This window comes from Artemia franciscana, chromosome 17, assembly GCF_032884065.1.
Source record: "Artemia franciscana chromosome 17, ASM3288406v1, whole genome shotgun sequence".
NCBI classification, from domain to species: domain Eukaryota; kingdom Metazoa; phylum Arthropoda; class Branchiopoda; order Anostraca; family Artemiidae; genus Artemia; species Artemia franciscana.
The window spans coordinates 18,726,582-18,753,920 of record NC_088879.1 but is presented as its reverse complement, the minus strand read 5'-3'; the positions used below and the strand labels follow the sequence as shown (position 1 = coordinate 18,753,920).

The 27,339-nt window shown below is 33.7% G+C and overlaps 1 protein-coding gene across 2 annotated transcripts in view; it reads left to right on the top strand.

Annotated features, from left to right (window-relative positions):
* The window catches only part of LOC136037960 (uncharacterized), a 79,987-nt gene that overhangs the window by 15,982 nt on the left and 36,666 nt on the right, over positions 1-27,339 (top strand). For both annotated transcript variants that reach the window (XM_065720846.1, XM_065720845.1), the window contains exons 3-6: positions 4,943-5,050; positions 5,899-6,066; positions 13,704-13,885; positions 16,333-16,436. In XM_065720846.1, coding sequence (XP_065576918.1) covers positions 4,943-5,050; positions 5,899-6,066; positions 13,704-13,885; positions 16,333-16,436 — 562 coding nt within the window. The remainder of the gene's footprint in view (positions 1-4,942; positions 5,051-5,898; positions 6,067-13,703; positions 13,886-16,332; positions 16,437-27,339) is intronic.

Genomic DNA, 27,339 nt, shown 5'->3' with positions numbered 1-27,339 from the left:
GTTGCCCTCCAATTTTTGCTTCTTAAAAATGCAACTAGATTTTTTTTACGAACGTTTTCGCTAATAATAGACATACGTACCTTACGAATTAACTTACATAACGAACTTCTATATTTGTATATTTTTATTACGTACTAGCTGTTGGGGTGGCGCTTCGCGCCACCCCAACACCTAGTTGGTGGGGGCGCTTCGCGCCCCCCCCCAAGCCCCCCCGCGCGCGTAAGTCGTTACGCGCCATATTAGTTACGCACCATTGTAGTTGTGTCCCTATGTCCCACCTGTGAATATAGATATATATATATATATATATATATATATATATATATATATATATATATATATATATATATATATATATATGTTTTTAACTACGTAAAACTTGCGAATATACAACATTCTTTGCTGTCCCATTGTCTGTGCATATAAATAGATTGTCAGGTTTACCGACTCTTGAACATGCAACATATAATGGTCCATGGGAAAACAATCCGTATTCAGATCTATACCTCATGATTCTAATGATTGCCCTTGAGCTTTGTTGATGGTGATTGCTAATCGACCATTCCCTGAGTCGCCATTGTCATTTATATATCCCCCTGTGCACCCCGGCGTCCCCTTTGTAGTTATGTCCCTGTGTCCCGGTCGTCATTTATATTCCCTGTGTCCCGGTCGTCATTTGTGTCCCGGTGTTCCAGTCTGTGATTTCTCTTTGAGTGTCCCGGGCGTCATTTATATTCCTTGTGTCCCGGTGTCCCGGTCGTCATTTATATCCCCCTGTGCCCCCCGGCGTCCCCATTGTAGTTGTGTCCCTGTGTCCCGGTCGTCATTTATATTCCCTGTGTCCCAGTCGTCATTTGTATCCCGGTGTCCCGGTCTGTATATACATTCGTTTTTTAGTTTTGTTTTTCTCCTTTATTTTTTTCCTTTTTTCTTTTTTTTCTTTTTTAGTTTATTTAGATTTTTAGATTTTTTAGTTTTTTTATTAGTTTTTTTGTAGTTTTTACCATTTTTTTCAGTTTTTTTAGTTTTTTTTTTACTTATGTCCTGGTCGTCATTTATACTCCCTGTGTCCCGGTCGTCATTTGTGTCTCGGTGCTTTGTTGATTGCTAATTTATATTATATTTATATTTTTTATATTTATTAATATTTTTTTAGTTTTCTTTTTCTCTTATTTTTCAGTTTTTTCCTTTTTTTTTAGTTTTTTCTTTTTTAGTTTTTAGTTTTTTTTTTTTTTTTTACCTTTTTTTAGTTTTTTTAGTTTTTTTAGTTTTTTAGCTTTTTTAGTTTTTTTATTAGTTTTTAGTTTTTTTTTAGTTTTTGCCTTTTTTTAGTTTTTTCAGTTTTTTTTAGTTTTTAGTTTTTTACCTTTTTTTTAGTTTTTTTTAGTTTTTTAGCTTTTTTAGTTTTTTTTTCTTTTTAGTTTTTTTTGTAGTTTTTACCTTTTTTAGTTTTTTTTCTTCTTTTGTATTAGTGTGAAATAATTCAGACGTCATATGCGGACACACACGACGTCACTCGACAGACAGACAGACAGACATAACCCACAAACAACTTATTTTTATATATATTTATTCATATTTTTTTAGTTTTCTTTTTCTCTTTTATTTTTCAGTTTTTTCCTTTTTTTTAGTTTTTTTCTTTTTTAGTTTTTAGTTTTTTTTAGTTTTTTTAGTTTTTTAGCTTTTTTAGTTTTTTTATTAGTTTTTATTTTTTTTGTAGTTTTTGCCTTTTTTTATTTTTTTCAGTTTTTTTTTAGTTATTAGATTTTTACCTTTTTTTAGTTTTTTTTAGTTTTTTAGCTTTTTTAGTTTTTTTTTCTTTTTAGTTTTTTTGTAGTTTTTACCTTTTTTAGTTTTTTTCTTCTTTTGTATTAGTGTGAAATAATTTAGACGTCATATGCGAACAAACATGACGTCACCTGATCCACAGATCCACACACAGACAACTTATTTTTATATATATAGATATGAGGGAGTTCGCCCCCACGTCAATACATTTCTCCTTACACTAAAGCTTGAATTTTGTCCCGAATCTTTAAGAATGACCCCTGAGTCACAAGAGCCGTAGAATAAATAGTTGAAATTACTAAAAATACTTCAGCGTCAAGAGCAAGGTATTGTGGAGGAGACGAACCCCGTTATATACTTAATACTTTATGTTCTTTTTAAGTTCTGATGCTGCTCATTACTTTCAGTAGAAAAAATTACTTATTTTCTCATTTTGTTTTAGATAATGCTAGAAAATCCTGCACCCCCTTCATGTAAATTCTCTTCCTACGTAACTCCCTCCCCCAACCAACCCCACCCCAACGTGAAAGAGTCCCCTTGAAAATGTCTGTAAACTTCATAATAACCATTACTATATGTAAACAATTGTCAAAGTTGTTTAACTTGCAGCCCCCTGCCTCGGGGACTGTGGGGGATCAAGTCGTCCCCAAAGACATAGTTATTAAGTTTTCGACTAAGCTGAACAAAATGGCTATCCCAAAATTTTGATACAGTGACTTTGGGGGGAAGGTATGCATTGGAGGGGGCCTAGGTGCCCTACAATTTTTTGGTCACTTAAAAAGGCCACTAGAACTTTTAATTTCCATCAGAGTGAGTCCTATCATTATATTTTAGGACAACTGGTTCGATACGTTCACCCCTGGGGAAAAAAAACAAACAAATAAACAAGCATCAGTGATCCGTCTTCTGGCAAATAATACAAAATTCCATCTTTTTGTAGATAGGACCTTCTGTAGTAGGGCTCTCTGATACGCTGAATCTGATGGTGTAATTTTCGTTAAGATTCTATGACTTTGAGGGGGTGTTTCTCCCTATTTTCTAAAGTAAGGTAAATTTTCTCAGGCTCATAACTTTTGATGGGTAAGACTACACATTACAATGCAATTCTTTTGATGTAACTATTGGTATCAAAATTCCGTCTTTTAGAGTTTCGGTTCATATTCAGCCGGGTCGCTCCTTACTACAGTTCGTTACCACGAACTATTTGATTAAAACTTTCAATTTCTAACCACTGAGTCTTCTTAGAGATTTATACGGCAGTTATTCCATAAAATCTTTATATACCCCCAGGATATAAGTTACAACCAATCCCCTGGGGTCTAGGGGGCTATGTTGACCCCGAAGTTTTTGTTGTCTGAACATTTGACACCGAAGAAAAGCAAAATTAATAATAATTCTAACAACCACCAATTGCACAAAAACTAAAAGTTCGATCACTTTTTCCAGATGATCATAATCATGAATGACAGCTCAGATTAGGCCGTTGAAGGTTTTGAGCTGTTACTAACTAGACTTATCTAGAAATTTTTCAACTTTCTACCAGAAATTCAAAGGCTACAGGCTAAATTACTCTTTCTGAGTTATAGTTGGGCTTAAGATAACGAGAGAGACCTTCCTATATACGCTTCCATTACTGAATGATGAGTTATACTCCCGCTCCTAGTTTAGGTAATATCTGTTTTTTTAAGTTTGATTTTGACTATTAACCTGAATTCCCACTGGCTTTCTGTTTCATTTATTCATTGAAAGTAGCTTTTGACGATTTTAAATTTGGCTTATCATATAATTTTTATTTCTGCTCAGTGCACGGTTTAATGTCGCTCTATATTTTTGTTTAAAAAATGTTCAACTTTTGAAAACTGATTTTTTTTTTTTATAATTGCATAGTTTGTTATAGATTAATTTTAGAATATTTGTAAGACTTTTGAAATTTCTTCGTTAAGATGTTGATGAATGGGTAAGTGAGTAAATATGTTGGATTACAACTTGAGCTTAAGAGAAAATTAACAAATACAACCGTAATTTTTGGATCATCCAAGTTTGATTTTCGAACGCTACTTCCATTTAAAAAAAATAAAAAAGCTAAGAAATGCTTGGTATGCATAGAAGGGTTTTATTCAATCAGACGATCTGCCAATATTCATTTCTGATTCTTCTATTGGAATGATCTATCTTGATCCGCATAGAAACATTTGACTTATATTATATCATCAGTTTAATAAAATATCGCGTAATGTTGGTAATTTTGTAATTTTTATCATAATTTAGACATGAAAATGAGCACAAAACTTGATGCCTTTTTTGTGTTTTTTTTATGATTTAACAATCGCTTAAAGGGAAAACTACATTTCAGCCCTTAGGAGGGCCCCAAAGGGTAAAACAGTCAATAATAACGAAAAGTTTGAAAATATGTTTTAAGAAAAATTATCCGATGAGAAAAAATTGCCATAAGTAGCTGATTCAGGAATAGTAATTGTTGTTTTCCTTATTCTTAATTGTAAAACTAGTTTTTAAACCAATTTGCAGAAATTATTAAAAAAACCAGAAACCCTAAGAATGAAGTCAGCTTTTCTCTAAAGTCATTTTCGAGGAGTTTCCAGCTCTTTTTAAAAATCCCTGCAAAGTTGTTTCAAAGTAACATTTTACTTTTAAAATAAAGAAGATAATAATTACTGTTCGCTGAATCACATCAAAATAACAGTTTTTTCTCACTTGACAGTTTTCTTATGTTTTTTAACTTTTGGTTATTGTGGACCTTCTTACCTTTTGGGTCCATATTAAGGGCTCAAAACACAATTTCCTCCAAAAACGATTACTGAATTGGGAAAGAGTATAAAAAAGGCATTAGATGATGTTGTTTATTTCATCCTAGCAAAATTATGTTGAAAACTGTAAATTTACCGTACTGTTTGTCAAATTTGTGTCTAGATGATTCATTAAAATAGTTCTATTTTGTTGTCTTTAAATGTAATTTAAATTCTCCTTATGCTAAACAGCCTTATTTTATAACTTTGAACTTTATATATGTTAAATTAATTTAATTGAAAATGCATCCACAAAAAAGAAAAGGATGGCCCATAAAAAAAAAAAAAAAATTAGGGAAAGACCTGCCACTGCCAGTTGCAAGTCTTCACATTAAAATTGTCAATTACAGGCCTCAACTATGACTGAGAAGTATCATAAAGAAGACGTGTTTTTTCGGAAGAAGTTAGAAGAGTTGAAAAAGAAAGCTCCTTCGAACGTATTGGGCATAGAAGCAGCTGTAAGTTGTAGAATTTTTTATGCTTAGAAAAAGTGTTCATAGTTTTATTAGCAATGCGTAGAGTGTTCTACCGGACTTTAAAAACTAGGGCCAAGCAAAAATGTTATTACTTTATTTTATTAATTCAAAAATTTGACGACATATTTTAACATTATAACGCTGCTGTCATTTCAAGACATTGGGGGGTCTTTCATTTCAAAAAAGTAAGAATTTCTGCAATTAAAGTGTAAATTCCAGCGTTATCCATTACTTTCGTTTAATAAGACATATTATTACAAAAAATTAATAACGATTAATACATAAAATGCAGCAATCATCAACGTCACTTTATCACCACGAAGCGACATTCGTGCCAAAGTGGCTCAAGGCCCATACTCCCTCCAAATAATCATGATTATGCCAATATTTCTTACATTTTTTTATGTATTAAGCATAAGTCTGGGTTGTTTATTAGTTTCTTCTAAGTATTATCACCTTGCCTTCTTCCCCAAAATACCCTCTCCCCCCCGAGAAACAAAATTGTGAATTTGCAATTTCTCGTTAATAGATATAAATTTGTGTCCCCTTTTTTGTTATGTTATTCACTTTAAGTTTTTGGTTCACGTATGCTTTCATTTCAGAGAAATAATTCCAAATATTTTGGATATAGAGGGGATGGGAAGAAGAAGAGCCAAGAACATTCTTGAAAAGAAAAATAACGTAAATTCATTATTTTTAGGAGGTGCTCACTTTTTTATATAATAATTTTGAAATCGACCACCTTTCCAAAATAGTGTCCTTGGGAGAGCTTTTGATATAAGCTATGATTTCTGTTTATTCATTTATATTCATATATTCCACCTTTTAAGGGTATCACAGAAGATATGCGAGCAAAAATAAGAGAAGCAACACACGTTCAAAGACACTATGCACAGTTAATTGACAAGCTGACCAATGAAATACTTGAATATGAAAGAAGTGGCATAATACTGCAAGAACAGAAAAAAATTGTTGGAGTTGAGTACAGAAAAGCAAAGGTACATAAGCTTCATGTTTTACTTTCTGTTCATTCTTTATGCAAACTGACTCTCAAAACTTTGATCATGCTTAGAAAGTGGCCGCATTAGCATTTAATAAAAGTGAATCGTGCTAAATTCTCTTCTCCTTAGGGATCTAAGTTATTCTGACCTGATTTTGACTAAGTAATTGATTAAGTAGATTTGACTAACTAAGTAACTAAGCCTTTAAGCAGCCGCTGTATGTTCACAAGTGTGTTAATTTTAATGTGTTAATTTTACGCTGTGTATTAATTTTAGAATATTTGTAAGGCTTTTGAAACTTCTTCGTAAAGATGTTCCTGAATGAGTAAAGATGTTGGATTGTAATTTAACCTTAAGGGAAAATTAACAAATACAATCGTAATTTTTGATCAGATGAGTCTGATTTCCAAAGTCTATTTTTGCTTAAAATGCATAGAAGGGTGATATTCAACCATACGATCTGCAAATATTCACTTCTGTTTCTTCTATTGGGATGATATCATCTTGATCCACATGAAAACCTTTGACTTATATCATGTCATCAGTTTACTAGAATGTCGTGCAATGTTGGTAAATTTGTAATTTTTATCATAATTTAGGTATGAAAATGACTTAATGTCTTTTTTTATGCTCTTTCATGATTCAACAATAGCTTCTGGGGAAAATTACATTTTGAGGGGAACCAAAGGGTAAAACAGTCCATAGTAACCAAAAGTTTTAAAACATGTTTTAAGGAAAACTGTCCAATGAGATAAAATTGCCATAAGTGGCGGATTCAGGAATAGTAATTGTTATTTTTCTTAGTCTTAACAGTATGAGGTGTCAAATATGCCTATTTGAAAACCTGGAAAAAATTGTCTTTTAGGGGCACTCCTCCCCTAGTCATTTTATGAGGGTGGCTTGGCCCCTCAGCACTCAAATCCTCAAATCTGTTCCTGAAGTTTTGCTGGTACACTATCTTCATAACCTGGATAAACATGATTGCTTTAGGTCTGCATCGTTACTTCACCAGGAGCAGGTCTTAATCTAAAATAGATTCATAGTGCTAAATATACTAAACAGGTTAGACGCTCAAACATTTATGTTAGAGGGTATTTTAAGTCGCCTTTCACCGTACACGGTGACGTTAATGATGAACTGAAGGATTATTTATACAATTTCTTAATAATTCCACGATTTGTAACCAAAGAATAAACAACTTTCAAATGCTCTATTTTTCCTGTTTCAGTCAGAACACCCGAAAAAAATAGAAAGGAGAAACCAACAAACAAGCAGAAAACTGGGACAATCTTTCTAGGGAAAAATACACAACTATACTATTTTGTAGAAAGAGGGATGAAACCGCTTCTTTGGAGTTCAAAGATATGCTGGATTTGGCTAGGTTCTAGGCGTCTACCTCCCCCCAGAAAACAATCCCAGTTGGAAACAGAAAATACACCTCCATGGAAAATACACAACCCCGGTAAAAACCCACCGCAGAAAATGTCTCCCTGTAAAATACCCCCTCCCCACGCAGAATCCCCCCAGAAAATACCCCCTGCGGAAAATGGGGTTTTCCAAATTTGAATGTTCTATTTGAGTTGTATGTGTGTGTGTGTTTTTTTTAGTTTCGTTGAGAAGTGCTAAGGAAAAAGAGGTAGAGGAATTTACACACCATAAGTATCTTAAAAACTTAGAAAAAAAAGCACAAATCCATTTTTGTTGAAAGGACTTCCATATGAACTTCGGTGATTTTCAATTTTCGCAGTGGCGGGAGAAAAATAAAAAATGAACAAGAAAAAAAATATAAGCTAAAAATCATCAAAAATTAAGCTAAAAACACAAAGCACCAAGAAGTTTAAGAATGTTTAGCTTTCCTTTGAAAGCATAGTTGGCTTTGGGAACTAAAACAATCTTATAGTTTAAGTTTTTACGGACGAAAGCGTTGGAAAGAGTTAGTTTTCGTATCTTCCAAGTGTAAAACTACCACAGATATATATATATATATATATATATATATATCTATATATATAAAAATAAGTTGTCTGTGTGTGGATCTGTGGATGGATCAGGTGACGTCATGTTTGTTCGCATATGACGTCTGAATTATTTCACACTAATACAAAAGAAGAAAAAAACTAAAAAAGGTAAAAACTACAAAAAAAACTAAAAAGAAAAAAAAACTAAAAAAGCTAAAAAACTAAAAAAAACTAAAAAAAGGTAAAAAACTAAAAACTAAAAAAAACTGAAAAACCTAAAAAAAGGCAAAAACTAAAAAAAACTAAAAACTAATAAAAAAACTAAAAAAGCTAAAAAACTAAAAAAACTAAAAAAAGGTAAAAAACAAAAAAAAACAAAAAACAAAAAAAGAAAAAACTAAAAAAAGGAAAAAACTGAAAAATAAGAGAAAAAGAAAACTAAAAAAATATTAATAAATATAAAAAATATAAATATAAATATAATATAAATTAGCAATCAACAAAGCACCGAGACACAAATGACGACCGGGACACAGGGAGTATAAATGACGAACAGGACATAAGTAAAAAAAAAACTAAAAAACTAAAAAAATGGTAAAAACTACAAAAAAACTAAAAACTAATAAAAAAACTAAAAAATCTAAAAATCTAAATAAACTAAAAAAGAAAAAAAAGAAAAAAGGAAAAAAATAAAGGAGAAAAACAAAACTAAAAAACGAATGTATATACAGACCGGGACAACGGGATACAAATGACGACCGGGACACAGGGAATATAAATGACGACCGGGACACAGGGACACAACTACAATGGGGACGCCGGGGGGCACAGGGGGATATAAATGACGACCGGGACACCGGGACACAAGGAATATAAATGACGCCCGGGACACTCAAAGAGAAATCACAGACTGGAACACCGGGACACAAATGACGACCGAGACACAGGGAATATAAATGACGACCGGGACACAGGGACATAACTACAAAGGGGACGCCGGGGTGCACAGGGGGATATATAAATGACGATGGCGACTCAGGGAATGGTCGATTAGCAATCACCATCAACAAAGCTCAAGGGCAATCATTAGAATCATGAGGTATAGATCTGAATACGGATTGTTTTCCCATGGACCATTATATGTTGCATGTTCAAGAGTCGGTAAACCTGACAATCTATTTATATGCACAGACAATGGGACAGCAAAGAATGTTGTATATTCGCAAGTTTTACGTAGTTAAAAACATATATATATATATATATATATATATATATATATATATATATATATATATATATATATATATATATATATATATATATATATATATATATATATATATATATATATATATATATATATATATATATATATATCTATCTATCTATATTCACAGGTGGGACATAGGGACACAACTACAATGGCGCGTAACTAATATGGCGCGTAACGACTTATGCGCGCGGGGGGGCTTGGGGGGGGGCGCGAAGCGCCCCCACCAACTAGGTGTTGGGGTGGCGCGAAGCGCCACCCCAACAGCTAGTATATATATATATATATATATATATATATATATATATATATATATATATATATATATATATATATCTGATATTTATTCCTTAAAGTCTGATAATTCGAAACATTTAAAATTTATTTTTTAGTAAAGTGCAGATTATGTTCTGGGCTTTAAAAAACGTGGGGGTTGTCAGCACTACTCATGTTTATTTTTACTCGTTCTGAGTTTGACTTGGTTATTTAATGTAATTTATGTTCGTTTTTTGTTTTACTGCTGATGATGAACACTGTACATGTGTTCGAAACATCCAGTTAAATAATTTTACATCTATTCACTGTCAATAAAAAGGTATCATCCCTATTTTGAACTGTTTTACTTTCGTCATGGAAGGGCAGTGTGGTCTTCGAAGTTATCTATATTTGTTTAATTTATTTATTGATGGTGATTTGTGGTAGTTTTACGCTGAAAAAATTATTTGAATTAATTTCTAATAGTTTTGGCTTAGTGAAGGTCTTTACTTTTCGTTGAAAAAGTCGTTTTGTGGAAGCAAAAATTAAAATTAAAAAGATTCCAATTCCCCCAGACATTCCATTCTAGCTCAAAATACCACCCAGAAACTAAAGTTAAACTGTTTTTTATAGGCAGCGTAATAGCAATGCCTAAGTAAAGAAGGATGGAGGCACAATGTGTTGTTGTTGTTTTTTTGTTTTGTTTTGTTTTTTAGACCAGGGCAGGTCGTATATAAGGAGTTGTCGTAGAATCTTTTAAAAAAGTTCTTTCAATTAGAAATTAAAATTTATATTCCCCTTTTTCTTAGTCAAAAATGATTGCAGGGCAGCTAGCCCCCCCATGTCGATCATTTTCCCAAACAATCCAATACAAATTTTGAGAAAGCCATTTTGTTCAGCTTAGTTGAAAGTTCCAGTATTCATGCCTTTGAGGATGACAGCCCCTCACAGCCTAAGAGCAAGGGTTTTTAGTTATGCTCAGGGGTCATATAAAGCTCTTCTGGAGAGGGCAGTTGTATAAATTTTTGAGAAGGTTCATTGCATTGGAAATCCGATGTTCTAGTTCCCTTCTTAGGACTCAAAGTAATTGGAGGGCGAGTAGCCCCTTCTCATCACGTCCTGGTTTCCCCAAGTTCATGTTCAAAAACAGTCCAAAGGTCACATAATAAAGATTTTTGGGTTTGACACAACCCCCAGAATCTGGCGACAAAGGTTGTAAATTATGCCCCGAGGGCATATAAGATTCTTATTAAAGGGGTAGTTGTGCGAACTTTACAGGAGGTTTATTTGATTGTAAATTTAAAGTTCTAGTTCCATTAAAAGTCAAAAGTGATAGACTCTTCCCTCCCTGACGCCCTCTTTTCCAGAAATGCATCCAATCGAAATTGTGATAGCCACTTTGTTCGAAATTGTGTAAATAGCATATAACTATAAAGGGTCATGCCAACCCTAAGGGAATAGTTATTGACCTTTTGATTATGCTGTATCAAAGAACTTTCAAAATTTTGATTGGATATCTTTACGAAAAATGAGGGATGTCTGGATAGCTAGTTGCCTTCTGACATATTTGTTCACTTAAAAAGTGCGCTAGAACTTTTGATTTCCATTTGAATAAGCCCACTCTCGATCTTATAGAACCATTGGTTCCAAAGAGTCACCCCTGAAAAAAAAATCAATAAACACCCATACTTGATCGCAAAATTCCTCTTTTGGCAAAAAGGAGCTTGAAATCTCTACATTAGGGTTTTCTGATAATTAAATATAATGATTTCATTTTTTTTCAAATTTCTTGAAGGTTTAATTCCTCTCCCTCCCTTTTTCACAAATCACAAAAATTTTCTCAGGCTTGGAGCTTTTGAAAGGTGACATTAAACTTAACGAATTTTATATTTTTAGAATCAGCATAATAAGCCAATTCGTTTGATGTATTTATTGTTATGAAAGCTCAATGTTTTTTGGAGTCTTGGTTACTATTTGGCCGAGTCACTCCTTACTTACAGTTCGTTACCACGAGCTGTTTTCCAATAAAAGGAGCGACCAGGCTCAATAGTAACCAAAACACTTAAAAACAAAATTTTAATACTAATAGATATATTAAAAGAATTTAATTTTTATGCTGATTTTAAATATATAATAAGTTCACTTCCCCTAATACCTCGCTCTTTACACTAAAATGCTTCTAGTAATTTCAAATATTTATTCTACGGTCTTTGTGATTCAGGGGTCATTCTTAAGGAGTTGCGACAAAATTTAAGCTTTAGCGTAAAGAGCGAGGTATTGACGAGGGGGCGAATCCATTCATATACGTAATAAAAACATGAGAATACAGAAGTTCGTTACGTAAGCTAATTCGTAAGTTACGTATATCTTTTACTTGTAAAAACGTTCGTAAAAAATTAAAAGTTCTAGTTGCCTTTTTAAGTAATCAAAAAATTGAATGGCAACTCGGCCTCCTCCCTCGCTCCTTTTTTTCTCAAACTCATTCGATCGAAACTATGAGGAAGAAATTTAGCCAAAAAAATAAATATCCAAATTTCGTTTTAACTATTCATATGCGGAGAGCCAAAATCAAAACAGGCATTGATTCAAAAACTTTCAGAAATTAAATAAAAAAAAATATTTTTTTTTAACTGAAAGTAAGAAGCGACATTAAAACTCAAAACGAACAGATATTACTTCGTATATGAAAGGGGCTGCTCCCTCGTTAACGCCCCACTCTTTACGCTAAAGTTTTTTACTGTTTTAAAAAGTAGAGTTGAGAGAAAGATTCAAACTTTAGCATAAAGAGTGGGGCGTGAAGGAGGGAACAGCCTCTCTCATATACGAAGGAATTTCTGTTCGTTTAAAGTTTTAATGTCGCTTCTTACTTTCAGTTAAAAAAGCCTTTTTTTTATTTAATTTCTATATGAATCCATAGTTATGCTTGCTATTTGTATGCTGGAGAAACTTTTTCACCGATGTTTGATCCTGCGATAAATAGCATTGCTTAATGTTACTTTATAATTCCTCGAATTGACCTGAAAGTTAAAAAATAATATCTTTCCGAAGCAATTCTCTCTTTCGCAACCTGGCAACACTTGCACTACTTTGATGTATTTAAATTGTAAGAACAGAAGTAATAATAGTAATAGCCCTGAAAGTTTTAACCCCAGTCGTTCTTGGCATATTGGTGAGATTTAATGGCGAGAATTAGTGAGATTTACACTAGTGGATCTAGGGGGGAAACCTGCTCCCTCCAAGATTTTTGTGGTGCCTTCATTCTTTGTTTTTTCTTTTCACTCTTTTTTCTAAATACATTTTTCAGTTTAGTCAATTATTGGTACCCTTCTCACATTCCCCCCAAGATTTTCAAGAAAAGTATGTGTGTTTGAACTTTATTTTTCAAAAAGACGAAGGGCATTCAGGCGAGTCTTTCAGTGAATGTTGAGGGGAGTGTTGTACTAAATCAAAACACTTTATGTGTATACGGATGGTCAAAGGGTTTAAATCAGGAATGACTGGGCAAATGAATTTGGAACTTTCAGGAAACGATAAGGGAGATGATCAGAAAGGTAATATTTGCATGCTACCGCTACCGCTACGACCCCCACCAATATTAATGCTACAACTACTACCGCACTACGCTATTTACAACATCAAGGAGAAATTGTGTATTAAGATGGAGCTTTCAGAGAATGCTGAAAGGGGAAGATCATCCGACCAAAAGGAAATATGTGCACGATAGGGTATAAAGATTAAATTTTGAGGGATTTTTTTTTGGGTGGAGAGGGGTAAATTAATCATATCACGCCGCCTATATCCAAGTTGCCAAAAGGACGTAACGGCAATATCTTAGTAATAGTTTGGTGTGTGAAGTTGAAACTAACATAGCTTATTATGGGGGATGTTGCCTTTTATGCTGATTCCAAAAAATATAAAGTTTAATATCACCTTGCAAAAGCTGTAAGCCTGAGAAAATTTGCCTGATTTGTGAAAAAAAGGATGTTTTTAATATATAAGGCAAGAAAAGGTAAGTTTTAGGAAAGGCTGGAAAATAAACATAAAAAAAAATGAGGATTTTAGAAAGTATACCATAGCATTTAATACGGCTATGAAATTAAATATATAACTATAGTATGTATTTTCACCCCCTAAGAAATCTATAATTTTAGAAACTTTATCAAGAGGCAGTAGAATCAAGAAACTTCTCGCGACATCAACTTAAGACAACAGTGCAGAGATATGACAAAAAACTTAATGAGTTGGATATCCAAGATGCGGAAGAACATTTGTGGAAACAAGACGCGGGTGAAACAGTACATGAAACCCTAAGAGATATAGAAGGACAAATTAAGTAAGTTGCACCGTTTGCAGTTTGCTGTTTTAAATCACAGGCTAGCCAACCCCCTTCCTCTCTACTTCCTATGGAAAAGCTTTGTTTTTAAAGTTAATTTTTGCTCATTTACACACACAAAAACTTACCCACAGATCTTTTTCAATTCAGGTGATGAAACCAAAGAATCCCGTATAGTTATTATTTAAAAAATACAATGTTTATGGGAGGTAAATTTAGGTCTCACTTTCAAGCTATGATGAAATAAAAGTCTTGAAAGATATTATATTTGACAACAAGCAACAATTAATTACCCCATAATTAAGTTTATGTGAACATGGCTTAGCAATCAGATACGGGCTAAATTTACGATATTACTAACAATTATTAATTAGAAAAAAGTATGATGAAAGTAAGGAGCGAAGTTGAAATTTAAAACAAGCAAAAATTACTGCTTCGTGACTTTTGCAAACATATTTTTGAAAACTGTCCCCACCAAAGTGGCTCATGATAATTCCCTGTATTTTTAAAATTCTAAAACCAAACACTACACTGAAATTTCAAAACCAACTCAACAAGACAGAAATAGAAACAGGGAAGCTCTTCAGTGGCCTGCAGAAAACAAAACAAAACTAATAAACCTCTCAATAGTCTTTTACCGGCCATAAAATCAGTAACTTTTACGACACGATTTAACTCTCCAAGATATTCAGCAACACTTAGTCTTCCTTAAAGTGTTAGTCTAGTTTTCCACAAATATAGTTAAAGACCAACCAGTTTGAAACTGTTAAAAAACAAAACAAAACAAGTTGCATAAGTCATGAAGCAGTAATTTTTTTTCGTTTAAAGTTTCAACTTCGATCTTTAATTTCATCAAAAAAACTTGTTTAAAAAAACGATTTCAATTTTTTAAAATGTTACCAATTAGCATTATAGAGATATTTTTCCCATCAATTCTGTTTTCCTTTCCATCATAATAATTAGCTTTTAGATTAGCACTTAAATCGTTCTCTGTGATGTTCTAGTGTTTCGCTAGTGACGAAAAAAGTAGAAAAAACACATCATGCAACCCTTGCAAAAAGTGGATTTCCTTGTTTTTCAAGGCGGGGGGCTGTTAGTTCTTTTGTGTAGGGTTTTCGACGATGGTGTGCTTTTTATTTTTATTCGATGTCATTTTCCAGGAGTTTCAGATTCTTTTTCAGAATTCCAGTTAATTTGGTTGGCAAAATAAAATTTTGCTGCTAAGATTAACCTAATTAATAATTATCATTCCTAAATTAAATATCTTTTTTTTTCACAGGACGAGTTTTTTTTATAACGTATTTCAAAATTTTTTACTAGCTGGGGTTCCTTCTTTACTAGGTTCTAGCTGGTACTGCAATCATGATAAACTGAAAACCAAAAATATACTCGGGATGTCCGTAGTAAGGGGCGAATGACCAATCTGGAATAGCCATGGGCTTTCACATGACCAGCAAAGATGGTGACTAGACGAAAGAGAATCTATTACTTAAAGTGCAGTCTGTTAACACTTCGTTTTGAGCATCTGTGGAAAAGTGACTGATTTCATGGCGGTGAAAACATTACATTTAAATTACAGAGCCTATTTATAAGTGACATAGTTTTTGATTTAACTAAAGTGTATCATGTAACCATAAGAGATTTACAAAACAAGTAAACATTTATGCATAATACCTAAATATACAATTTTAGGAGATTTTCAAGGTAGTCATCATATTGGTAGTTCTTCAATTCAATCACTTCTAACCTTTCCTAGTATCTGCTGCTTGGACTTGCATCAATAACGTATTTTCGAAAACGAATGAGAGGGAGGCAAAATTAAACTTTTCTTGAGGATTATTTTGCTGCTTAATAGTCCTGACTGTCCCTCCCCTTCTTTTGAAATGCTCTGAAGGTTTTCTGTAAAGGATGCCCTTTTGGCCAATCCAAAAAATTAGCTTCTTCTTTTTCTCAAGCAATGACTATAAAGAGTCGAATGGCACCAAGCTGCGGCTGGGCAGGGACTGCTGATGCATTGTGGATCTACTTCTTTGATATTCCTCACCACCATTACTGCTAAAAGGGCCATCATATTGTTAAAGAGTATGAGGTTAATGATTCTAGAAATCTTGGAATGCGATTTTTAAACTGAAATAAAAAGAAACCTATTCATCTAAAGCAGAATTTTGTATCTTTTTTATCAGATTGAAATTCAACATATTAAATAAAGTATTCTTGTGGAATATTCGCATACTGCATCCATTGAATTGACCCCCACCCCTGTTCATCTCTCTCTCTTTCTATATAATTCTGCAAGTTTGTTAGTTTAACTAATTTTACATTTTGCTTCATTGCATTTTTTTCCGGTTTTTATTTTTTCAATAGTCAAAACTTAATTTTTTTTTAATTACGCTAGACTATATTTTTTCCACTCACCATTAAGTAGACTGATTACTTTTTGTTTTCAGATATGCTCATGAACAAAGCGATTCGGACCCAGATTTGCAATCTTTTAACTTAACGGATAGTAGCAGAAAAATTTCTGCTTATGTTGAATTACGTTTCCTCACAGGTACACATTTTTATTAATTTCATTATGTGTATTTTCTTCAAATTAGTTAAAAAAAAACTTTCCAAAAATATTTTCAAAGAAAAGTGAAGGTCATATTAAACTTGAGATCAGAAGAAATAAAAAATCACTATAACTTATGCGCAAAACGACCAAATATTACTACTAATAAAGAATAAATGAAACCCAAAACGAATAGAAATTAAATGAGCAATCGCAAAGAAAATGCAACGGGTACTAATATAATTCTTGAAATGAGTAAAGCTGATATTGAACATGCAAATTAAGCTTAAAACGAACAAAAATATTTTGCTATCGAAGCATAAATGAAACCCATCACGAACAGAAATTAAAAAAACAATCATAGAAAACAAACATATAATAGGTACTAATATAAATGAAAAAATAAATCTAAAAAGGAGTGATACTTCAATTGAATATGCAGGTCAAGCTTGTTTTAAGATTTAGTTTCACTTGTTAAGATTTACTTAGTCATTTATATTAGTACCTGTTGTATGGTTTTTTGATATGATTGTTTATTTAATTGTGTTGCGAGAGCAACAATTTGGTTTTCTCGCGGTTTTTTTTCCTATGCCGCCGATCTCGACTTATTCCTGGAAACTGCTAAGGGTCTAGCCTGTGCGGTTTTCACGGAAAGTGTGGAAATCAGGCCGGATTCATGGCTATGACATTAAATTTTGGAAAGCTCCGCAGAACTCTTGCCTGGGGCCAAATAGGATGGTTTTTGCTTGTCCACGAGTTAGAGACTATGGTGTGCGAAGTGAAGTGGAGTTATATAGCCTATGTCAGAGAGGAGTATCTGAAGTTGTGCAGCCAAGCTTTCATTTCATCAAGTCTTGTTTCTGCTTTCGAGTGGAAAGCTCCGTTCTAGCAGGCAAGCAGGCAGGCACCACTTTCAAATTGAAGATGGACTAAGATCTATTAGTTTTAAATATATGCGGCAGTTACCCGGCCCCAGAGACAATATATCTTCTTTGAGTGATAAATAGAAAAATTGACAGAAGCAAAAAAGCGGGATTTTTCAGCGGGTCCGAAAGTGCTGATATCTATTATTTCTACCCATTTCTGTTCGTGATTTCGGCTGGGTTTATCGTTTGTTTTTTCGGACTTGGGATTGAGCTAGAGAAATGTTATCAGATGTACCTCTTAAACTTTAAAAGTTCTGTCATTGCTAAAGAAATTGGAGCTTATCCTTTGCTCCTTTCTAAGTGGTTACGTTAGAAAGTTGGCTTACGGCAAAAAAAAAAATCAACTTTTGAACTAAGAAAGATAGAATTTTTTTCAAAGGCAATCGATAGGTCTTGATGAGCTGATCATAGTATATGCCATCCATTTTTTGGTACAAAAATTCCATCGTGAGATACACTAGTTTGAAAGTTTCAAGAGGTTGACAACTTCAGTAGTAGGGTACACGATGAAACTAAAAATAGGCCAATACCAATTGTGAGACAAGTAGAGGACTTGTAAGCAACAGTCGGCTGTTAGACCATAATCATCTTCGGCAATAAGGGGTTTGCAACTTTGGCTAGTTGGTGTACTTATTATTTTTTTCCGGTGTATTTGATGGTAAGATCAATTTGGTTCCAGTGGTAAGACATGCAGAGGACTTGTCAGTAATAATTTTTTGTTAGGCTACAATCATCTTCAGTGCAGAGGGGTTTGTAACTTTTGCTAGTTGGTATGGCTTACCCATACTCGCGGTACCCTAGAATTAAGTGTTTACGCAATGGGTACAAACGATAACGTAAAACAATGAAAAAGCTGAGGGGTTTGTAACTTTTGGTAGTTGGTGTACCCATACTCAGTGTAACATAGTATTAAGTGTTTACGCAACGGGTGAAACGATAACGTGAAACAATGAGGCAGTTTCGTAATAATTAATTGAGTTTCATCTATGGTGTTTAGATCCTGAAAAGTTACGGATAGCTTTATAATACCAACTACTGTTCCAAGTTTTGATCTGTCACGATGTCTACGATTAAAATGGATAAAGTTCAACTGGCTACAAAGTCAATTTAATCCCTTCTTTTGGTATTATAGCTCGTGATGCGCTGACCAAAGTATATGCCATCCATTTTTTTGTACAAAAATTCCTTCATAAGATGTACCAGTTTGAGAATTACAAGGGGTTGACAACTTCAGTAGTAAGGTACACACTGAAACCAAAAATAGGCCGATACCAATTGTGAGACATGTAGAGGACTTGTAGGGAAAGGTTGGCTGTTAGCTCATAATCATCTTCAGCAATAAGGGGTTTGCGAATTTTGCTTTTTGGTGTACCTATTATTTGTTTCCAGTGTATCTGATGGTAAGACTGAGTTGGTTCCAGTGGTAAGACATGTAGGAGACTTGTAATTAATAATCGTCTGTTAGGCTACAATCATCTTCAGTGAAAAGGGGCTTGTAACTTTTGCTATTTGGTCTAGCCGACCCATGCTCACAATAACCTAGAATTAAGTGTTTACGCAACGGGTATAAACGATAACCTAAAACAACGAGGCAGTTTCGTAATAATTAATAGTCATCTATGGTATTTTGATCCTGGAAAGTTACGGATAACCTTATAATGCCAACTAGATCATATTAGATACTGTTTGAAGTTTTCATCCGTCACGATGTCTACGATTTATAAGGATAACGTTCAACTGGCTGCAAAGTCAATTTAGTCCCTTCTTTCGGTATTACTGATAGCTCGTGATGAGCTGATAAAAAGTATGCCATAGTAGTTTCTTCATAATTAATAGTGTCATTTATGGTATTTTGATCATGAAAAGTTACAGATAGCTTTATAATACCAACTGGGTTATATAAGATATTGTTCTAAGTTTTCATCCGTAACGATGTCTACGATTGAAAAAGATAAAGTCAATTTAGTCCCTCCTTTCGGTATTCTTTTGTTATTGTTGTTTTTTCAACTCTGAGGAATAGCCTTTGATCATGTGATTACTGATCGTGTTCTTCTTTGAACATAACGTTTTAAAAGCTTCGATAAGCTGACAACTTCAGCGTTTCACCGATAGCAAAGAAACAAAACCAAAGTGTTGCTCTCGCAGAACTTTATTCGGCGAAGCCGGACAAAGGCTGCCGCAACACTTCACGCTGCTCAGGCAACGTAGGTCTAGTTTCTATTCGTTTTGGGTTTCATTTATTTTTTAATAGTAATTTCCGGTCGTTTTGAGTTTGAGTTATTGTAGGTTTCCTTTTCTTCTGCGCTTAGGTTTGATATAATCCACCTTGACATATTGTTAACCAGTGCTGAGTCTCCGTTCATGAAATCTTGCATGTTTGATGCAATGAGATTCGGTTAGGTTAGATTATAATTAAAACTAGGTTTAACCTGGGTAGATTAGGTTACGTTTCCTCAAATCAAACTATTATTATGAATAGGCTTGAATAAGTTTTGAGTTAGGTGAGTTTAAGCTGTTTTACCAGCTTGAGTTTAGCTAAATTAACCTAATTCAAGTGCAATTAATTATAATATAATCAAAATCTAAGCTATCCTAAGCTTCTTAGGTCAAAACTTAGTCATAATAATTATAAGCCTAATTTAAGGTAGTTTGAAGTATTTTATTCTAATTAAATCGAGTTTATGAAAAAATGCTGAGTTTAACGTATTCACAATCCTAACCCGCTGTGACTTAAAACAACCTAAGCCTATTTAGTTGCATCGAATGTTCTAGAATTCAGGATTCAAGAATTCAGGATTCAAGAATATTTTTATTTTATTAGAACTATTTAGTATTTGTTGAAAGTATTTTTTTTATTTTGTAAGAATAATTTTCGTTATGTAAGAACTATTTTGAATTTTGTTAGAACTTTCGTATTACAAGATTTTTTTTCTGTTTTATAAGAACTGTTTTAGATTTCTTTGAACTTTTTCGTATTCTTTAAGAGCTATTTTGGATTTTGATAGACATTTTGTTATTTAACAAGTAATTGTATTTTAAAGCATTTTTTTCATTCTGTTTGAACTATTTTGGATTTATGTCAGTTTTTCTATTTTGTAGGAATAAATTTTTGTTTCGTAAGAACTAATTTGAATTTGTTGAGAACTTTTTGTATTTTGTAAAAAATACTTTTGTTTCGTAAAAACGATTTTGGATTTTGTTTTAACTTTTTGTGTTTTATAACAAGAATTTGTAATTTTCAGTAGCTATTATTTTTATATAAATAGATTTCCAATTCTGTAAAAAATGTTTTGGATTTGTGTAAAGTAGTTTTGTTTTTTGTGAGAATAATTTTCTTCTGTATCAATTATTTCAGATTTTATTTGAAATTTTGTATTGTGTAAAAAATATTTTCGTTTTATAAGAACTACTTTGGATTCTCTTTGCACTTATGTACTCTCTAAGAACTATACTTGATTTTGCTAGAATTTTTGTGTTTCGTAACAGGTATTTTGTATTTTGCAATAAGTGTGTTTTATTCTGTTAGAACTATTTAATATTTATTTGAAGTATTTTTGTATTTTTTGGGAATAGTTTTTGCTCTGTAGGGACTATTTTCGATTATTTCAAAACTATTGTATTCTTTGAGAACTATTTTGGATGTCTCTAGAATTTTCCAACAAGCAATTTTGTATTTTGTATAGAATTTTGGATTTTGCAATAAACAAATTTTATTCTTCTAGAACTATTTTGGATTTCTGTAAAGTATTTTTGTATTTTTGAAGGGTAATTTCTGTTTTGTGAGTAGTATTTTTGATTTGTTAGAACTGTTGTTTATCTTTTATGTCTTTTTTGTTTTGTAAGAACAATTTTGGATTCCTTTTGAACTTTCTGTGTTCTTTAAAAAGTATTTTGGATGTTGTTAGATTTCTTGTGTTTTATAACAAGTATTTTGTATTTTGAAGCAACTATTTTTATTGTGTTACAACTATTTTGGATTCGAGTAAAGTATTTTGTATTTTGTAAGAATAATTGAACTATTTGGGATCTTGTTAAAACATGTCGTTTTTTGTAAAATTCATTCTTTCGGTTTTGTAAGCGATATCACTGTGTATCGCTGTGCCACTCTGCTCTTGAAGTTGATTTTTTTCATACCTCGGATCTATTAAAACCAGGAAAATAATGAAAAATATGAAAAAATATTAAATATGCAGAATAATCTCGTAAAACTCTCAAAACCTCGACCCATAAGCCCTAGAAAACGTTAAAAATATTAAGTATATGTTAAAATATGGGAAATAATCGCCTAAAATCCTCTAAAGCAAGTATGGTCTATCAATATGGTCCCCAAATATATGTGAAAACGGTATCTCTATGCCACTCTCCTCTCGAGGTTGAATTTCTTATGCGCTCAGTCTATTTAACCCCGAGAAAACAATGAAAAATACGAAAAAATATATTAGAACATGGAAAATAATTGCTTAAAACACTTAAAAGCTAGTATTTCCTCAGTCAAATGGCCCAAAAATACAAAAAAAAGTAATTGCTGTCTATGACCAGCCACAGAGTACCATGGGTGGCAGCAGCATAAAAAAATCCTTGATTTGGCGGAACTCTGAGCAGGATTGGTGGAATTGGAGCCACGGAATCTGGGAGCCCAGAAGTGGTGGAACCAGAACAGGAACTGGCGCAATTGGGACCGGTGGAACCAGACCTGGAACCGGGGTGAGAGGCAGCAGAATAGGAAATGAGACCGCTGTAACTGGCACCAAAAGTGGGGGAACTGGAATTTGATGTCATTTTATCAAAACAAATCTGAAAATTCCTAGGCGTAATAAGATTGGCTAGTAAAAACACAAAGGAATGGATAAAGCATAATTCCTATCAAGAAAATATCTGAAAATGCTTTGGGAATGACAATGTGTGCCATACGGTGCCGTGTGCCAGATATATAGTGCCACGGAGCATGAAATGACATGGAGCATCACGATTTAATAATGAAATGGAAAGTACCACTGTTCAAACAAGAAACATCTGTCAGGATATTCTAACGTCTGAAAACGCTTAAGTGAGGATAACAGGTGCCACAGGGTGAAACAGGGCAGCCATAGACTGCCATGGTGGCATAAACTGTCATGGCGTATCATGATCTAATAATAAAATGGAAAGTCCCACAATGGTCCATTTCAGTTTGTACAGTTATTTTTGTAGTGAAATGGCTGAAAATACTTTATAAATGATAAAATATGCCACAGGGAGCAACAAGGCATCCAAAATATCAGCTAAATAGTGTCACAGTAGCATGAACCATGCTGATGTTTGAAAATCAATGAAAATATGCAAATCAATACTTTAAACTGTGGTTTTTCTCGGAATTAAATAAAAAAAAACAAGTTTTTTCAACTGAAAGTAAGGAGCGACATTAAAACTTAAAACGAACAGAGATTACTTCGTATTTGAAAGGAGCTGCTTCCTCATCAACGCCCCGCTCTTTACGCTAAAGTTTGACTCTTTCTCTCAGCTCTTCTTTTTAAAACAGTAAAACACTTGTTAAAACAGTAAAACACTGGCGTAAAGAGCGGGGCGTTGATGAGGAAGCAGCCCCTTTCATATACGAAGTAATTTCTGTTCGTATTAAGTTTTAATGTCGCTCCTTACTTTTTTCATACCTCGGATCTATTAAAACCAGGAAAATAATGAAAAATATGAAAAAATATTAAATATGCAGAATAATCTCGTAAAACTCTCAAAACCTCAACCCATAAGCCCTAGAAAACGTTAAAAATATTAAGTATATGTTAAAATATGGGAAATAATCGCCTAAAATCCTCTAAAGCAAGTATGGTCTATCAATATGGTCCCCAAATATATGTGAAAACGGTATCTCTATGCCACTCTCCTCTCGAGGTTGAATTTCTTATGCGCTCGGTCTATTTAACCCCGAGAAAACAATGAAAAATACGAAAAAATATATTAGAACATGGAAAATAATTGCTTAAAACACTTAAAAGCTAGTATTTCCTTAGTCAAATGGCCCCAAAATACAAAAAAAAGTAATTGCTGTCTATGACCAGCCACAGAGTACCATGGGTGGCAGCAGCATAAAAAAATCCTTGATTTGGCGGAACTCTGAGCAGGATTGGTGGAATTGGAACCACGGAATCTGGGAGCCCAGAAGTGGTGGAACCAGAACAGGAACTGGCGCAATTGGGACCGGTGGAACCAGACCTGGAACCGGGGTGAGAGGCAGCAGAATAGGAAATGAGACCGCTGTAACTGGCACCAAAAGTGGGGGAACTGGAATTTGATGTCATTTTATCAAAACAAATCTGAAAATTCTTAGGCGTAATAAGATTGGCTAGTAAAAACACAAAGGAATGGATAAAGCATAATTCTTATCAAGAAAATATCTGAAAATGCTTTGGGAATGACAATGTGTGCCATACGGTGCCGTGTGCCAGATATATAGTGCCACGGAGCATGAAATGACATGGAGCATCACGATTTTATAATGAAATGGAAAGTACCACTGTTCAAACAAGAAACATCTGTCAGGATATTCTAACGTCTGAAAACGCTTAAGTGAGGATAACAGGTGCCACAGGGTGAAACAGGGCAGCCATAGACTGCCATGGTGGCATAAACTGTCATGGCGTATCATGATCTAATAATAAAATGGAAAGTCCCACAATGGTCCATTTCAGTTTGTACAGTTATTTTTGTAGTGAAATGGCTGAAAATACTTTATAAATGATAAAATATGCCACAGGGAGCAACAAGGCATCCAAAATATCAGCTAAATAGTGTCACAGTAGCATGAACCATGCTGATGTTTGAAAATCAATGAAAATATGCAAATCAATACTTTAAACTGTGGTTTTTCTCGGAATTAAATAAAAAAAACAAGTTTTTTCAACTGAAAGTAAGGAGCGACATTAAAACTTAAAACGAACAGAGATTACTTCGTATTTGAAAGGAGCTGCTTCCTCATCAACGCCCCGCTCTTTACGCTAAAGTTTGACTCTTTCTCTCAGCTCTTCTTTTTAAAACAGTAAAACACTTGTTAAAACAGTAAAACACTGGCGTAAAGAGCGGGGCGTTGATGAGGAAGCAGCCCCTTTCATATACGAAGTAATTTCTGTTCGTATTAAGTTTTAATGTCGCTCCTTACTTTCAGTTGAAAAAATTTGTTTTTTTTTATTTAATTTTTGAACGTTTTAGAATCAATACATGTTTTGATTTTGGCTCTCCGCAGAGGAATTCACATATTTTTTATTTTTTTTTGGCTAAATGGCTTTCTCATAATTTTTATCGAATTATTTTGAGAAAAAAGAGCGGGGAGGAAGCCTAGTTGCCCTCCAATTGTTTTGTTAATTAAAAAAGCAACTAGAACTTTTAATTTTTTACGAATGTTTTTATTAGTAAAAGATATACGTAACTTATAAATTAGCTTACGTAAAGAATTTTTTATTCTCATGTTTTTATTACACATATGAGAGGGTTCGCCCCCTCGCCAGTACCTCTCTCTTTACACCAAATCTTAAATTTTGTCCCAATTCATTAAGAATGACCCCTGAATCACAAAAGCCGTAGTAAAATAGTTGACATTACTAAAAATACTTTAGCGTAAAGAGCGAGGTATTAGGAGGAGGTGAGTCCCTCAAATGGGTAATAATTTCTGTTTCTTTTAAGTTTTAATGCTGTTCCTTACTTCCAGCTGAAAGAACTTTTTCATATTTATTTTTTCATTGTGTTTTTAAATAATGCTAGTAAATCCTGCGCTCCCTTCATGGAGATTTTCTTCCCCCATGACAAATTATTGATAGAAAGTTCCCCCAGCATACCCCCCTCTTCTCAACCCCTCCCCCAACCAAAAAAAGTCCTCCTGAAAACGCCTGTACACTTCCCAATAACCATTACTATATGTAAGCATTGGTCAAAGTTTGTAACTTGTTGCCCTCCCATGGGGACTGTGGGGGAGTAAGTCGTCCCCAAAGACATAGTTATAAGGTTTTTCGACTACGTTAAATAAAATGGCTATCTCAGAATTTTGATCCGTTGACTTTGGTGAAATAATTAGCGTGGGAGGGGGCCTAGGTGCCCTCCAATTTTTTTGGTCACTTAAAAAGGGCGCTAGAACTTTTCATTTCCGTTAGAATGAGCCCTCTTGAAACATTCTAGGACAACTGGGTCGATACGATCACCCCTGGAAAAAAAAAAACAAACAAATAAACACGCATCCATGATCTGCCTTCTGGCAAAAAATACAAAATTCCACATTTTTGTCGATAGGAGCTTGAAACTTCTACAGTAGGGTTCTCTGATACGCTGAATCTGATGGTGTGATTTTTGTTAAGATTCTATGACTTTTAGGGGGCGTTTCCCCCTATTTTCCGAAATAACACAAATTTTCTCAGGCTCGTAACTTTTGATGGGTAAGACTAAACTTGATGAAACTTATATATTTAAAATCAGCATTAAAATGCAATTCTTTTGATGTAGGTATTGGTATCAAAATTCCATTTTTTAGAGTTTTGGTTGCTATTGAGCCGGGTCGCTCCTTACTACAGTTCGTTACCACGAACTGTTTGAACGACTCCATCATCAAAGAAGCCTAGTTACCCTCCAATTTTTTTGTTAATTAAAAAGGCAACTAGAACTTTTAATTTTTTACGAATGTTTTTATTAGTAAAAGATATACGTAACTTATAAATTAGCTTACGTAAAGAATTTTTTATTCTCATGTTTTTATTACACATATGAGAGGGTTCGCCCCCTCGCCAGTACCTCTCTCTTTACACCAAATCTTAAATTTTGTCCCAATTCATTAAGAATGACCCCTGAATCACAAAAGCCGTAGAATAAATAGTTGACATTACTTAAAATACTTTAGCGTGAAGAGCGAGGTATTAGGAGGAGGTGAGCCCCTCATATAGATAATAATTTCTGTTCGTTTTTAGTTTTAATGCTGCTCCTTACTTCCAGCTGAAAAATTTTTTTCATATTTATTTTTTCATTTTTTTTTAAATAATGCTAGTAAATCCTGCACTCCCTTCATGGAAATTTTCTTCCCCCATGACAAATTCCTCGATGGAAAGTCCCCCGAGTATATCCCCCTCTTCTCAACCCCTCCCCCCAACCAAAAAATCCTCCTGAAAACGCCTGTACACTTCCCAATAAGCATTACTATATGTAAGCACTGGTCAAAGTTCGCAACTTGTAGCCCCTCCCACGGGGACTGTGGAGGAGTAAGTCGTCTCCAAAGACATAGTTATAAGGTTTTTCGACTACGTTGAATAAAATGGCTATCTCAGAATTTTGATCCGTTGACTTTGGGAAAATAATTAGCGTGGGATGGGGCCTAGGTGCCCTCCAATTTTTGGTCACTTAAAAAGGGCACTAGAACTTTTCATTTCCGTTCGAATGAGCCCTCTTGCAACATTCTAGGACAACTGGGTCGATACGATCACCCCTGGGAAAAAAACAAACAAACAAACAAATAAACACGTATCCGTGATCTGCCTTCTGGCAAAAAATACAAAATTCCAAATTTTTGTAGATAGGAGCTTGAAACTTCTACAGTAGGGTTCTCTGATAAACTGAATCTGATGGTGTAATTTTCGTTAAGATTCTATGACTTTTAGGGGGTGTTTCCCCCTATTTTCTAAAATAACGCAAATTTTCTCAGGCTCGTAACTTTTGATGCGTAAGACTAAACTTGATGAAACTTATATATTTAAAATCAGCATTAAAACGCAATTCTTTTGATTTAGCTATTGGTACCAAAATTCCATTTTTTAGAGTTTTGGTTACTATTGAGCCGGGTCGCTCCTTACTACAGTTCGTTACCACGAACTGTTTGATGATGGAGTCGTTCAAACAGTTCGTGGTAACGAACTGTAGTAAGGAGCGACCCGGCTCAATAGTAACCAAAACTCTAAAAAATGGAATTTTGATACCAATACCTACATCAAAAGAATTGCATTTTAATGTTGATT